Source organism: Gekko japonicus, unplaced genomic scaffold, assembly GCF_001447785.1.
Source record: "Gekko japonicus isolate JY-2015 unplaced genomic scaffold, Gekko_japonicus_V1.1 scaffold674, whole genome shotgun sequence".
NCBI classification, from domain to species: domain Eukaryota; kingdom Metazoa; phylum Chordata; class Lepidosauria; order Squamata; family Gekkonidae; genus Gekko; species Gekko japonicus.
This window is the reverse complement of record NW_015172574.1, coordinates 205,276-221,866: the sequence shown is the minus strand read 5'-3', so window position 1 is coordinate 221,866 and position 16,591 is coordinate 205,276. Positions and strand designations below refer to the sequence as shown.

Here is a 16,591-nt window from a genome sequence, read left to right as displayed (position 1 = left end):
CCCCTTGGACAGGCCCGGGAACTCACGAGGAGGCATTTAAATGCCTCCCCGATCCTTCCAGGTCCCCCCGCCTCAGAGTCGCTGGGGGGGGGTCGCTATCCAGGCCTTCCCTCTGTAGCCACAGACACAGAGGTTTTGGCTGTACTGGGCGTGGCCAGCTCTGAAGCCAGCCGGAACTCCGTTCCTGTGCGTTCCTGCCCAAAAATAGCCCTGCTACTAGGGTTGCCAGCTCCGGGCTGAGAAATACCTGGAGATTTGGGGGGTGGCGCCTGGGGTGGGTGGGCTTTGGGGAGGGGAGGGACCTCAGCGGCCTATAATGCCACAAGGCCCCCTTGCCAAAGGCAGCCATTTTCTCCAGGGGAACTGATCTTGGCCATCTGGAGATCAGTGGTAATAGTGGGAGATCCCCAGGCCCCACCTTGAGGTCGGCAACCCTATAATACCACACGAGCTCAAACAGGGGAAACAACCAAGGGAAAGAAAAAAACGAAGGAGAGGAAAGGGGGGGGAAGAAACGCGAAACAAACACAACGCGACCCGACCTTCCCCCCAAAGCAAAATATACTGGATGTACAGATCAGTGTGTCTATAACAGGGTAGCATTATTGCGAAACAAAAAAATGAAGGGGGGGGGAAGTGGGTGGGGCGGAGGAGCCGAGTGTCCTGGGAATGACAGTCTCGCCTCCCCAGGGGCAGCCCAGCGCAGCCTCCAGACCGTGTCCAGGGCCTGCTGCGTGCTGACAGATCCAGTACCTTAATTACAGAGTGGGTATTAAGTCCCCTCCTCCCAGCCCTGAGCTCTGAACAGCCAGCTAATTACCGGGTTCCAGCCAGTGTGCGGCATCCCAGCATGAAGAAGAAGAAGAAGAGTGCCCTATAAATCATCCACCCTGAGCTGTACTTAACAACAGATGTGTGTGCCTGGTTATATTTAAAGACAGGGCAGACGCCACCACCGTCCTTGCCTCAAGTTTGCACTTTCTCTGCCTTTATGGATCCTGCCTCACTCACAAGTGTGACTCTATGCAAAGTTACACAGGTTCACGTAATCATATTGTTTCAGCATTGCATTAAGTAGCTTTTCTCACTGTGTGCCGCTGGGGGTGGAAAGCGCTGTCAAGTCGCAGCTGATTTATGGTCACCCCCATAGGGATTTCAAGGCAAGAGGCAAACGGGGGTAGTTGGCCTTGCCTGCCTCTGCGTAGCAGCCCTGGCTTTCCTTGGCCGTCTCCCATTCAAGTACAAATTGACGCTGACCCAGGCATTAGATATGGTCGGCACTGTACTTCTTTGAGGTTCACACTACAGTAAGGTAAAGGTTCCCTTGCTTGAAAGCCAGTCGAATCCGACTCTAGGCTTGCGGTGCTCATCTCCGTTTCAAAGCCAAAGAGCCAGCGCTGTCTGAAGACGTTTCCGTGGACATGTGGCCGGCATGACTAAACACCAAGGCACACGGAATGCTGTTACCTTCCCACCAAAGTGGTACCTATTTATCTACTTGCAATTTCTTGCTTTCGAACTGCTAGGTTGGCAGGAGCTGGAACTAGAGATGGGAGCTCACTCCATCATGCGGCACCCGGGTCTCGAACTGCTGAACTACTGACCTTCCACAGCCTGCAGTTCAGCGTCTTAACCACTTGAGCCATCGCAGCGCTTTCACACTACAGTACAGACTCCCATAACCAAACCCATGCTGGATCGACCAAAAACAGAGAGGCGATGTGATGTAGTGATTAGTATTTGGGACTAGGATTTACAGAGCTGTATTCGAATGCCAGTTTGGGGGCTAGTCATTCTCTCAACTTAATGCATTTGAGAAGAGATAAAAGGTAACAGTAAAGGTTCCCTTGCTCGAAAGCCAGTCGACTCTAGGGTTGCGGTGCTCATCTCCTTTTCAAAGCCGAAGAGCCAGCGCTGACCGAAGACATTTCCGTGGTCATGTGGCCGGCATGACTAAACACCAAGGCGCACCGAACGCTGTTACCTTCCCACTGAAGTGGTACAGAGATACATGAAGATAAAAAGGGGGAGGAACGATATACACCAATTTGAGGCCCTCAGGATAAAGGTGAGAGAGATTATAATAGATATATCCAGATGCAAGACTCTGCCCCGTTTAATGGAAGCTTCTATTTCTCAAAGGCCTGTACACCTGCTTCTAAAACTAAATTATAAATAACCCCAGTCAGACCTTTAACATTTCAACAGCTGATTAGAGCTTCAAGAGTATTCTCTTCCGCATGACATTTTTTTTTTCCTGAGGACAAAATAAACTAAATATTGTAATTGGAAAATATTGACAGAACAGCGGTCAGTAATGATTCATTCTTTCTTCCACCTCTTAGTAAGAAAGGCTTTGATTATGTACAATTAAAGTTTCAACAGGAGATATGTTATATTTATCCCCCCAAAATATATGCCACCCAATATTATTTGTATTTATACCTTCCAGAATAATAAACTGGTTTAATAGTGATAGCTTGTTTTAAGATTTTCTTTGACTTCAGCATAGCAGACTCACAAGGCTGAATTTATTCTGATGCATTCATTTATCCCAACGCCACAGAACATGTTTTAGAAGTACCTTACAATATAATTGTCACGCTTTCATACTTTTACCTGCCTCTCTTTAATTTTACTTATTTTTACTTCATTTATACTCTGTTTTACTCTCCAATAGGGATCAAAAGTGGCTTACGTCAGTCTCCCCTCCTCCATTTTACCCCCACAATAACACTGTGAGGTATATTAGGATGAAAGCATATGACTGGTTGCCCACCAAGCTTCCATGACAGAGTTGGGGTTAAAAAATGGGTCTCCTAGATCTAGGGCTGCCGGTTCTGGGTTGTGAACTTCCTGAAGAATCTGGGGTGGAACCTCGGGAGGGCAGGGTTTGTGGAGGCAGGAGACCTCAGAGGAGTATAATTCCATACAGTCTACCTTCCAAAGTAGCCATTTCCTCCAAGGGAACTGATCTCCTTTACCTGGAGACCAGCTGTAATTCTGGGAGATCTCCAGCCACTAGCTGGAGACAGGAAACCGTATCTAGATCCTAGCGCAACACTAGCCCGGTTCGCAGGTTATAGTGAACACACGTGCATCCCTGCATACATCCATGATAAGAAAGAGCCAATGTTCACTTTACAAATGAAACTGGGGACCGGTACCTGGATAAATAGGTGGTTTCAATCACACGTTCAACTGTACATGCTTTGAATGTAACATGAGACTTAGCGCATGTATAATGAAAAAGCAAGTGTACAATGTTCATGGATTGTAGGTGCATTTACTGTAACTTGTGAACAGGGCTACTCTAACTACCACAAATATAAAATAGCCGCTGGTTTTGAGGCACGGCCAGGGCCCGCTCGCTCACTAGGCGAACTAGGCATTCGCCTAGAGCGCCCCAGCCCTTAGGGGCGCCAAACTGCACCTGCCCCCCGCCAAAAGCCCTGCATCTCCCTGACTGGGTGACCGCCGAAACCAAAGGTAGTTTGCAGTGGCAGGCCCTAGCCAGGAACCCCGGAGTCCAGACCCGCCCCTCCTATGCCCCCCCTATGCCCCCGGAGCAGCGCGTTGGCCGGGAGCTTCTGTAAGCGAGGAGGAGGATGCCCTTGCCCAGTCGTTCGTCTCCCGTCTGGGACTCCTCTCCGTAGAGGTGGGGGAGCCCTGTAGTCACGTCAGCTGAGGGGGGTGGGGCTCTCGGGGAGCGGTCTGCACATGCTCAGGGGCACCCCCAGAGGTCCTGTCCGGTGGAGAGAGGCAGAGTCGCGCGCCTGGGGTAGGGGAGACCTCGGTCCCTGCCCCGAGGAGCTTGGAAGAGGAAGCCTGGGGGGGGGAAGAGAAATGGGACTGTGGCCAGCCAGTCCCGCCTCCTTGCTTCCTGCCGCCTGCACCCCGCTGGGCCCCCAGAGCCTGTGCCGCGGCCAGGCTCGGGCACGCCCCCAGCAGCTGCTGCTCTCCCATCACTGTGGCTGGGGCGCTCCATCTGCGCTACTCAGGTCGGCGTGATGTACGAGTACGAATAGTGAGTTGGTCAGTCAGCAGAGATGCAGACAGCAGAGGGATAGAATTAAGAATTAACATCAGTTCAGCACATAGGAGCTCTGTTTTGAGGAAACTGAATCCTCCAATTTTATTTCAGTCTGGGATACTGAATTTTTATTTCAGTCTGGGGGGAGTTTCCAGATCTATCTTCCATGGGGGGGACGACTATAAATCTGACACAGGCCTGTAGCTAGGATTTTTTTGGGGGGGGGGGGGTTATTACTGTTTTGCCATACGTTGGCAATCTATACAGTGGAATATATTTTCCACGTTCTCTAAATGGGGGGGGGGGAAACCCTCACAGAGCTAGAAGCTCTGTTAGCTAAACAGAGCATCCATATTCAGAGGCAGCTGTCTGAATGCCAGAGTCAAAAGCAGCAATGGTTTACACTCTAATTTCTTACACGCCATTGCTACTTCTAAACAGGCATTACAGGTTTTGGAAGCACAGGAAAAACCTGCAAAACTTGTCTTACCATATTCATGGTAATCGGCCCAGATTGTCCACGTAAACTGTATAGGTTGGCTCAGCACTTCCATTTACGCTGTGTGGCTCTATGCAGTTAGTACATTTTGGCTGTTTTGCTTTTTGCCCAGAACTGTCAACAGAAGACAGTGTGTGTGTGTGTGTGTGGGGGGGGACTGCCATCAGAATTGAGTGTCCTGTACTACGACCTTCGGGGTAGGGTGGGATATAAATTCAAAGATAAATAATAAATAAATAAATAAATAAATAAATTCCGGCACAAAGCTGGAAATCATATAACCACATCAGGCCAGCGTTCTAGAATTCCACTGAAACTCTATGGTTTCTCCTGCCTCCACCAACTCTAAATCAGAATATTTTAAAACTAAAACTACGGCCTTCCAAATTAATCCATCTGGAGAACATTGTCAGAAAAATATCGCAGTTTTGGAAGTTCAAACTGCTGGCCTAATTAACCGTTCAGAACATTATGTTTTACTTATACTGGTCACAGTCTACAGCACCCACTAGGCATGTGCTAACCAAGGGGCATGCTGGGAGTCATTTTTGTGGCCCCCATCACTTGCACAGTGCCATTAAGAAGACGGGTGCCAACAGATGTATGCTGAGCAAATATGAGCAATTTATTCTAGCATCCTAATTAAGTCTTTCTGGTTGCAGAAGATATTAATCAGCAGAGAAACTTAAAATAGGAATAATGAGAACAGTAATCTGAGGTAGGCAGCAAAAGAAATACCCCAGGAGGGGGCTCATGCCTCCCTCTGTGCTACTTTCCCAACCTGAAACAACCCTGGAGAGCCACTACTTGTCCCAGGGGGAAAGTGTACATGTACGTTTCCTCCATTCAAAAAGATCAGATAGCAGATGATGCAAAAGACCTCAACCTGAGATCCTGTAGAGTTGCTAGCAACCAGAGTAGACGATAACAACCTTGACAGGCCAAAGTTCACAACAGAGCATCTGTTTTGGATGCAGAAGGCCCCACCCCCAATTCCCAGCATCTCCACTTAAAAAAGATTCAGGGGGAGGGTGATGAGAAAGACCTTGATCTGAGACCCTGGAAAGCTGCTGTCGGTCAGAGTAGACAGTACTGATCTTGATAGACCAAAGGTCTGACATAATGGAATGCTTCCATGCATCCAGTGGGCTCTGCACAGGATCAGGCTGCTGATTGCTTGCTGCTATCATTACCCAGTGTGTACAGACAGTCAGTTCTGGGACAGAACCAGAGAGAGAAGTGCTGCTGGGAATAATCGCATGGGGTCAGAAATGCAGGCGATTGCCCCCCTTTGCCCACCCTAAATGGCAGTCAGACTTAATAATAGTCTTTCTCTGTGTGTGTGTGTGTGTATGTGCGCGCGCGTGTGTGAGAGAGAATGTTCTAGGGAGTTGCAATTTTCTCTCAGACATTCTGCCAGCAATGCACAGCAAAATCGTGCCAGCAAAATACAGACTTGTCCATTCTATCTCCCATGGCTACTTGCTCCATTAGTAGCAAGCCTACAGGATCCTTGTCTGGTTAATAAAAATAACATTTAAAAAAAGTGATCAGGGCCGGGTGCAGTGATCCCAGAGCCTGGAACCATCTACGGGGGCTTTGTTGCCAAGGCAACATCTTGTCTCCTAGCTGCAAAAGGCCAGGAGAATGAAGGCAGCCTATGGAAGATTAATAGGGTGACAGCATAACAACAACAACGACAAACACACACACACACGCACTTAAACTAATCTGCCAAGCAGAGTGTGAGGGGAGGGGGGCAATTTCTTGGTCACAAACAAAATGCAAATCCAAATGGGATTAGCTAACGAAGCACACTGGCAGGCAAGTGTGCTCTCTGATTTCTAATGCAGGGTGCAAGATTCCATTGTCTTTATTTCGAGGCCAAAGAAGGTTCACAGGTCTACTTCTGGCATGGTCAACTATCAGTATATCTAATTCTCAACATGGCCCCATCTGTAGATACTTAAATCCAGAGTGGTGCCATGAACAGACAAGATAGATTGTTCTACAAACCTGAGAAAAGCTATAGGTTTGCAGAAACATCTGAAATCTTTTTTAAAAAGTAAATTGAGGGGTTAACCCCACCAGTAATAGAAGAAACACTTTTACCTTAAAAAACGAATATCCTCTGAGATCTCACATTGTTGGGGTTGCTAGGCAACCAGATTTCCAGCCTTCAAACCTTGATTTCTGTCAGTAAAAAGGCAGGGGGGAGGGCCTTTCCCCAGGCTATTTTGGCCTCCCAGTCCACCCCCACTCCCCTTCCTCCTTTCCGGGAGAGAGAACTTATAGGGGTCAAGCCCAGAAACAGCCATTGGGTGACTTGCTACAACATGACATGTGACTCCCCCAGGAGGTTGGCATACCAAACTAGAAAGAGATAAAGTACAGATAGGCCTAAACCTAACTTTTGATCATAATTTTGATTTTATTATTTCTGTATTTTAAAGTTTTTAGATCCTTATTTATAATTTTAGATGCCATTATATTTTATAATTTTACTGCTCCCTTAACTGTATTTACTTGTCTTCTACTATACTGGTCTATGACCGTAATAAACTTGATTGATTGATTTGACTCCCCCAGGTGCAGCAGTGGCTACTTGATACCACACAACTCACCAAGGCCCAGCAGCAGCTTCCACAACACTCGCATAGCTTGAGGGCCCAGCAGTGGCCACTGCCACACAACTCACCTGAGCAACTTGCTGATGCATAACTTTTGCAACTTGTAGACTTTTCTCATGGAGAGGCTACAAGGGAGAGGGAAGGATGGAAAGCTGATAGCCAGTGTGGTATAGTGGTTAGAGTGTCAGAATAAGATCTAGGAGACCCAGGCTCAAATCACCACTCTGCCCTGGAAGCTTGCTGGGTGACTTTAGGCCAATCTTTTTCTCTCACAGACTGACCTACACACAAGGTTGTTGTGAGGAAAAAATAGATGAGACGACAATGATGTAAGCTGCTCTGGGTTCCCACTGGAGAGAAAGGGGGAGTATAAATGAAGAAAAATCCATAATAAATAAAGCAGCAGCAGATAAAAGAAAAGTTGGTTGGTGAGTAAGGATAGAAGGAAGCAGGGAAGAGGGGAGGAGATATGGGAACTGCCAAGAAGAGAGGAGGAGGAAATGGTGTGGGGAAGGGGATACAGGGGAAAATGAAGTGACTCTCTCAAGTCCTTGCAGGGTCCCCACTTGTAATATATTAATTTTACCATATGGATCAAAGCAGAATGTATTTCCATACCAGGTAAACATTTGAATGCTTTGAACCAAAGCTCTATATAAATGTGGAGCTTGACTCTAATGCTTTGATGTAACTGTCACCCCATTGTCTAACTTTCCTGTTTGCACCATTTCTCCTCCTCAAACAAAGCAGCGACGGCCCAGTATACAGACATTAAAGTCTGGGCAGAGAGTTTACTGGCATTATGTAGCATGTTCTTCCCATCCCCACCTCTACTCGTTTAGATGATGAAGCTCTCTCTCAATCAACCAGTGCTCAACCATTTGCATTTCACACCAAGCTTCGCTTTATAGCTCCTTACAGTCAATCAGATAGGGCTGACAGCCTTGTTGGCTCACCTTTCGAGATGAATTGCTTCCTGCACACTCTCTGTGGGGCTGTACACCATACATTAGAGTCGACCCGCCAGCTCCCAGAACTGATGATTTATGGTTGATTACAAAGGCGGCATTTGTTTGCCTGCAAAGAATATGGCAAGTACAGCTTAGATTTTCCTCTCACGTCCTCTCTATGCACTCTGAGGGGAGAGCAGAGAGAGGGTGGACTTCTCGTGTGGACAACAGCTTGTCAGTGGAGTGAGGGCAGGACTGCTAATTTGATCCATTATTCAGATTTCGAGTGATCCACTACCCAAGGCCACAGGCCAATATGACCTGATCAAAACACCACCCTGTACCAAATGGAAAAAGCAAAGCAAACCCAACTCCTTTTCTTGATGGAAAAACTAGAAGAACCAAACCTGTGACACCCCAAATCTTGTGTCTTGGAGAATTCTGCCATATGCAGAATCAGCCTGTTTCGATAGACTTTGGCCTGCATCTGAGATGTTCCAACTCTGTTCTAAAAGATACGCTCATTCCAGGATTCTAGTGCAATCCTCATGCAAGAATGGTGCTCTGCCTTCTGCCTAGTTTTTGCTATTTACCAAAGGCTGTAGGAAAAGGAGGAAATGCCTATGAAGGCTCCATTGCTGGTACTAGTGAAACCACAGCAGGAACTGAGGATCTGGATGTTATAGTACAGATGTGATGCTTTAGCTTGGAATTCTGGGAAATAGCTTTCCTGGTACAGGTAGGAGAAAGCCCCATTTATGTTGAGAGCAAATGTAGTACCATGGACAGAGTCAGACTAGGATCTAGGAGGCCTGAGTTCAGATCCCAACTCTGTGAAGAAGATTGCGGGGTAACTGTGGCCCAGTCACTCTTACTCAGGCTAACCTATCTCACAGGTTTGATGCGGAGAAATGGTGAAGGGAGAGCCATGTACACTGATCTAAGCTCTTTGGGGAAAGGGCAAGATACACATGTACCAGACTGATGATGTGACAGAGGGGCACAGCAAAGGCTGTGGGTTCCAGCCCCTGAAAAATGGTGATGATCACTGCCATCTAAATGAGCCTTGATGCCCAATGTGAACTCTATATTGACATTCTGGGGATGTCTGAGAAATTAATATATTTACTGTGGGCTATTTCCAGTACTGTGTTCAAACATTTTTAGTGGTGGCAGTCCAGTGGCTCCTATCTGCTTCTTTCTCTTAGAGCTGAGGAACACTGTATGGTTGCCATGGAGATGTCATTGAAAATGGCCTCCCTTTTGGCAAGTGATCATTTTTCCATCCTGTAATGTTTGCCAGTGCTTTCCATAATACTTGCTTCCTTGCAAATTTCCCCGTCTGTTTCTCCCGGCTGGCACGAGAGTAAAGGTTTACGGAAATTTGCAGCATAGCCTTGCCCTCTACTCACTGGAATTAGGCAATCCCCCATTTCTGCCCTCAGTCCCTAACCCAGAAAAAAAATGGTGGTGGTGGTGGTGGTCATAATGGCACTTTTTCTTCTTCTTGTATCATACTGAGAATTTCATAGTTGGGCTCTGAATCCAGAATCCCTCTGGGTGGAAAGACACAACAACATTAAACCACTGTATATTTTTTTCTTGGATATTTATACCCCAGTTTTTTCTCCAGTGGGGAACACAGCGGCTTACAACATCATGCTCTTCACGACAACCACCTGGTGAGGTAGGATAGGCTGGGAGACAGATTGACTGGACTAAGGTCATCCAGCAAGCTTCCACGGCAGAGTATTTGTATATGGATGTCCCAGATCCTAGGCCCACGTTCTAACCACTACGACCCTAGCTCCATGTCTGTAATGCAGAGGTAGCGTCTCAGCATGGAGTTACTTTAGACTCCATGCTATAGACGATTATTTATGCTGGCTAAATTGAATGCTATTCTGTCATGGAAGCTATCGGGACGCTTAAATAAGGTGCCTTACTCTGAGCGACTGTGCCAATGCGGTTCTGGCCAAATAGACACCCTTCAACATTGTCTATTTGACTCTGATTTGCTTAATGATGCAAGAGATACCTGGATAAAACCTTATATACAGACTCTAAGTGTGAACTGGATAATTTGAGGGTTCTTTTAGCAGGGGTGGATTTTAATACTACATTGGCAGTTTCCAAGTTCTTTTCTCAGTTGATTAAGAATCATTAAATTTTTATATTATATAGAGACCCCCACGGGGGTTAGGGCGGTATAATAAATCGAAACTATAAATAAATAAATAAATACATACATACATACATACATTTCCTTCTTTTTTTTAGTTTTAGTGTGACACTGTTCAGAGCCAAATTGGCGGTAAGAGCAGTATCGTTAAAGTAAAGTAAAGTTACTTTAGACTCTGGACTTAATGATCTTGGGATCCCCTTCATCATTAATACTGGGTGTTCTGAGAACTACAATTCCTAGAATGCTCTGCAGAAGAAAGTAGAAGGAATAGGGTTGCCAAGTAAATGTTACTCACTGGCGGGGGAGCCTAGGCGCGCTCCAGGAGCTGTCCCTTGTCATGCGCGCGCACAAAGCGCGTGCACGCCGCCAGCACGTCACCAGAAGTGGCGCACAACGTCGATCACGTTGAGGGCGTGGCCCCGATCGTTGGAGGGAAAACCATAGAGTTTTCCCTCCAACGATCGGGGCCACACCCCCAACGTAATCAATGTGGTTGCGTCACCTCTGGTGACGCAGCCACGCTGCGCTTTGGGGGGCGGAGTTCCCCCCGGGGCCCGATTCCGCGGTAGCGGAAATTGGGCCTCCAAAGCGGGGGTTTACCCACCCCCCGCCCCCACTTGGCAGCCCTAAGAAGGAAGTAGAAAATAATAATGGAGGTGAGCTGGGGTAGCTGAGGACCATGGACTTTTGCCCCAAAGACTGACCCTCACAGTTTGAATTGGCTGCCTGGATATAGTGAAATGGGCAATGATAGAATTTTGATTGTTTTATGTTATTTAAATATTTTATTGGTTTTATGTAATTAGGTACTTTGTACTGCTTTTGTGAGCCTCCCTAAGTCTGTTCACAGGATGGACGAGGTATAAATATAATAAATAAATAAATAAATAAATATGATCTCTAAGCCTAGATAAGATTAATCTGTCCTTTGCAACTTTTAATGCCACAGGGATGCAGATTATAATCTGCACCAGTGCTTGTTGCTTTGTAATATGGAAATGCTCCTTGATCTTCCATCTCCCAGCTCAGAAACAATAATGGCCTCCAGCCATTGCTTTCTCTCCCTGGCAGGCCCAGCAGTCTTTGGGAACTGTGTGTCATCATCCAGAGTCTTTTACTAGAGAGCCACAGATTCTAGTAACAGGGCTATTGATAGCAATGGCATGTCCCCTAGCTCCTGCCAGCATCACGCCTGTCCCCATTCAGCGCTTCCAGATGGAAGGTGCCAGTTCTGCCAAGTGCCCGCCTCACTTGCCAGAGAAAGCCTAGCTGATCAAACAAAGGAAAGAAACCCGGGTGGCAAAGCTGGACACTTAGCTCGGGGGGGGGGGGAGATGTTCTGCTTTCAGGCTGAGCTTCATCCCCCTAGGGAAACAGCAGAGTTCAATCTCCCACTGGTTTCTGCTCTACCCCTTCTGAAAGAGCAGGGAGGGAGCTACCATCAGAAGTAAGAGACAATCCGTCCAGCCTCATCTTGTCAGATCTCAGAAGCTAAGCGAGGTCAGCCCTGGCTAGTATTCGGATGGGCAACTTCCAAGGAATACTAGGGGGGTGATGCAGAGGCAGGCAATGGCAAACCACCTCTGAAACATCTCTTGCCTTAAAAACAAGTCTGGTTCGCCACCTAATGGTGCATAACACTAAAAGGGTTAGAACTTCTGACTGTGAGACATTCTTAGGATCTGCTGTATGCCCAGAAGAAGGCAAAAAACCTCCAGGATCACTGGTCCAATTTGGCCTGGAGGAGAATTCCTTCTTGACCCCAAAGTGACAATCAGCAGCAAGGGGAGTGGTGGCACAGGGGATTTATCCTCTGGTTAAACATCTGAGCTGAACAGGACTGCTGGCAGTTCGAGCCCCACACCGGTGTGAGCTACCAGCCGTGTCCCCAGCTCGCCGTCCACCCAGCGGTTCGAAAGCTTCGGCGAGTAGATAAAATGGGTACCACTCCTTAGACGGTGGGCACACTTAACCCCCCGGTTGGAAGTGTTAGCCGACAAACGGAAGGTCCGCGTGTAAGATCAAAAGCCGAGAGAGATCTACGCAGCATCAAAGAAAAGCCTGCAATTGGCCATTCCGGCCAGACGGTGGTAGTGGTGCGCTGCGGCTGAGAAAAATGCTGACGACATCAAGTGACGCCGACTAAAGAATGCTGCCGGAACACGTCTGATGCTTACAGCTGACCAAACTCCCTGTCGATTGCGAAGTGTGTGTGATTAAAAATGATATATGTTGTCCTCCCTTACCCCCATCATTTTAGTCCCGTGTCAACACATGAGTAACTGTAAATCGCGCAGAGCCGGCAGCTCTGCAAGGATTGAGCGATCAATAAATTGAAATATTATTATTATTATTACCCTGGGCATATAAAAAAGGGCCACAAAAGCTAAGCAATGGCTCACCCCTTCCTGCCCTCCTTCTCATGATCTGCCTAAATTCATAATAGGTCACAGAATCAGCATTGCTGTCAGATGGCCATCTAGCCTCTGCTTAAAAGCCTCCAAAGGAGGAGAGCCCACCACCTCCCGAGGAAGCCTTATTCCACTGAGGAACTGCTCGTGTAAGCCGCCCTGAGCCCGCTTGCGGGAAGGGGGGGTATAAATGTAATGTAAATAAATAAATAAATGTCAAGAATTTTTTCTTAATGTTCAGCTGAAAACTCTTTTGATTGCAACCCAATGGTTCTGGTCCAACCTTCTGGACAACAGAAAACAACTTCACTCCATCCTCTATATGACAGCCTTTCAAATACTTGAAGATGGCTATCATATCACCTCTCAGTCATCTCCTCTCCAGGCTAAACATACCCAGCTCCTTCAAACTTTCCTCATAGGACTTGGTCTCCACACCCTTCACCATCTTCTTTTGCCCTCCTCTGGATACGTTCCGTTTTATCAACATCCTTCTTAAGCTGTGGTGCCGAAAATTGAAGGCAGTACTCCAAGTGATGTCTAAGCAGAATGGAGTAAAGCAATTTTATGACTTTGTGTGATCTGGACACTATAATTCTGTTGATGCAGCCCAAAACTGCATTTGCCTCTTGACTCATGTTCAGTGTATGATCTACTGAGACCATTTCTGCACAAGTGCAAACCTCCGCATCAGCGTTCTTAAATAATTGAAGTTTGTCAGATTTTCCACACAACGTTTTGCCTCCCCAAGAGTACACCCAAATTTAGTGCCCTGTCACCCCATGTTTTCCAAATCCACTTTTTCCGCAATCCCCCCCCCCCGCTTTGGATCTGAACACTCAGTTTTCCAGTGAGGAATTCCCAGCTTTGAATTTTGTTTCCCACCACCCTTTTGTATCATCAGTGTCATGTGTTCACCCCCTCCCACCCTCCTGTCACCCCCTTAGGCTGTCCCCTGAATAATCTACTAATTTTAAGCATAATGTTGATTGCATTATGACACGATTTTAAAAATTATAATATAACAACGTTATAATGTTGGGACAAAACGGACAGCTAGATTGCATGTAGCCTTCTCTGTGCAATAACTCATCCATGAAGTTCCTTTCCTTTCCTTTTTTTTTTTGGTGGGTAGGCCTTGACGCCAGGCACTTGTGTTGTTTCTTCATTCTCCCCCACCTTTTCTTCCCCTATAGCTCCTGGTGTGTTTTCCTCTTTTTCTTTTACGATGTTATGATATAACAGCACTACATATGCAAAAAAAGGAGGTTCCATTGCTAACAAAGTACATGATGACACATTTAGCATGCTTCATAATTATGGAGTAACAGTGTTATGTATTGGTGTATCCAGTTTGACGATCACCATCCATTTTCTTAGTTGGTGGTTAAGGATCTTTGAAATGGCAGCAACCATGCTGTTCCCTATGACACATCAAGCCTTTTTTTTTTACAGTGTTATGATGTTATAACTTTACTGCACATGCGCAAAAAAGAGGAGATTCCATTACTGATGAAATACATGATGACACAGCCGCACAACCCATTTTCAAAGGAAGTGTGGAACACATGGAGAGGGTCGGATCCAAATTCAAGAAATGATCCCCCCAAATAAAAGCCCTTTTGTGGAAGGGCCCCCCACAAAGTTGGAGCATCAGCTGGGGATTCAACTCGCTGGAAAACAGCAGCAACATTGCCATGCGGAAAAGGTCTGAGATGCCTAGATCCCTTTTTGCACATGCTACTTCTAAGACAAGTTCCCCCCCATCCTATAATAATGCATTTGATTTTCCTATCTAAATGCACAACTTTACATTTATCTCTGTTGAAATTCATTTTGTTAGTTTTAGCCCAGTTTCCCAGCCTGTCAAGATCGTCCTCTTGATTCTGCCATCTTTCTGTCCTCTTTGTGGATGCTGCTGGAAAGAGAACACTGCGCTAGAAGCAGAGGTCATTTCGGGGGGATCGCGGGGGATCGCAGTTCCCCCGGGTGAGGTATGGGGGGCGGGGCACATGACAAAGCCCTGCCCCCTGCTTCCGGCCGCCCCGCTTCTGGCCCTCATTCAGCCAGGGGGAGGCAGGAGAAGAGGGAGGGTAAGTTGCTTCCTCCCTGCCTCTCCCCACCCCTGCCTGCCTGGGGCCAGGGAGGGCCTTCGCGGGGCTTCCTTGCACTCCCGCCGGCCTTGCAGGTCCACCGCCGGGCCCCTCATGGGGCTCGGCAGTGGAGCTGCAAGGCCGGCGGTGGCGGCCGGGACCATTGGGGGCGGGGTGTATGGCCTTATGACACACTTCCGGTGATGTCAGGGGGTGTGGCATATGCTAATGAGTTATGCTAATGAGTTCCCCTAGCTCTTTTTCTACGAAACGACCCCTGGCTAGAAGGACCTTTGACTCTAAGCCAGTTTGGTGGGTCTTATGAAAGAGTCAATTCTGATGAACATCTTAAAAGATCTATAAGGGGGTCCCTATAAGGGGTAGGTCTGATTTTGCATTTAAAAATTTACATCTGCTGGCCATGACCTGGATAGCCCAAGCAAGCCCAATCTTGTCAGATCTTGGCAGCTAAGCAGGGCCGACCCTGGCGAGTACTTGGATGGGAGACCTCCAAGGAATACCAGGGCCATGACGTAGAGGCAGGCCGCAAGCCACCTCTCTGAAGTCCTTGCCTCCCAGACACATTAGGGATTGCCAGAAGTCAGCCATGACTTCCAGGCACGTGCCCACACACACTTTCTCACATATAAAAATACTCACACAAAAAATGACATCTGCTAAATGCACCTCAGTCACTGAAGAAGCACCTATCAATCTCTCATGAGCTGTTCCTGTGACTACACCGCTCACACAAAGAGGAGGTTTCTGGAGGCCGGGCATTTTACAAGTCAGCCCTGAAAACGAACACCTTGCACCAACCCTTAGAAATGCAGGTTTCATCCTGTTCCTGAAGTGCTATTTCACTTTAGGCACGGAACGAATTCCTTCTAGGTCAAGAACACAGGCAGCTTAGTGACTGCAAGACAGCTCTTTGGTTTCGGCAGAAACAAAGCCAATTTATGCCAGGATCTGACTCCACGCTTTCAACATGACTCCCAATGGAATTTCTCCCATCTTTGACTTGATGGTGGGTGGCATTAAATATTTACAGAATGAAATGTCTAATTTATCTCTTTGCTGCACCTGCAGCTTTAGGAGATCCGGGAGCTGCAAACATTCTTTGCCACCTACAACATTTGGAAATTAATAAAACAGCAGATGCATTTCCCCCCTTCCTCCCCCAAATGCTTTCTTAACTTAGCATGTTCGGTAGAGCAATGCTGTCTCCATTGGTGGCTTAGCAAGACTTCCTTGCTCAGCACAGTGGGACATTTCCTCATTGGGCTTCAGTGAAATGAATGGAATGTCAGTGTTTTCCTCACAACCGAGAGGGGGGAAAGCCATGGTTCTATATTTTTGCACCATTTTCTGTTTTCCTGTACCAAAAATCCTATTCACAAATTACAGTGACCGCACATACAATCCATGTACACTTGATTGTTCTTTATACATGCACTGAGTAATTCTCAAGCCACAGTCAATGCATGTACAGCTGGACGTGTGACTGAAACCTCACATTTATCCAGGTACTGATCCCTGGTTTCATTTGTAAAGTGAACACACGTTGGCTCTTTCTTACAAACAGGTATACACACGTACATGCATGTCACACAGGAATTCATTGTAACCTGTGAACAGGGCTAGCATCTTCCCATTTTGCACCATTGCTTGTGCACCAGTAAGTCAATATTATGTATATTACACCAAGGGTCCCTGATCTCTTTGATCTTGTGGGCTCTTTTGGAATTTTGAGACTAGGCAGTAGGTACCAGTCCAGAAATGGCTGCCAT

The 16,591-nt window shown here is 47.0% G+C and overlaps 1 protein-coding gene across 9 annotated transcripts in view; it reads right to left on the bottom strand.

Annotated features, from left to right (window-relative positions):
* The window catches only part of GNAO1 (guanine nucleotide binding protein (G protein), alpha activating activity polypeptide O), a 280,020-nt gene that overhangs the window by 100,039 nt on the left and 163,390 nt on the right, over nt 1-16,591 (bottom strand). Inside the window, exons 4-5 of one of the 9 annotated variants that reach the window (XM_015421407.1) lie at nt 7,227-7,253; nt 1,985-1,991 (exon numbers count right to left, since the gene is read on the bottom strand). The exons of 7 other annotated variants lie outside the window; for them this stretch is intronic. In XM_015421407.1, coding sequence (XP_015276893.1) covers nt 1,985-1,991; nt 7,227-7,253 — 34 coding nt within the window. Of the gene's footprint in view, nt 1-1,919; nt 1,954-1,984; nt 1,992-7,226; nt 7,254-16,591 lie in introns of all 9 variants that reach the window. One more of the 9 variants, XM_015421404.1, reaches the window with a different exon arrangement.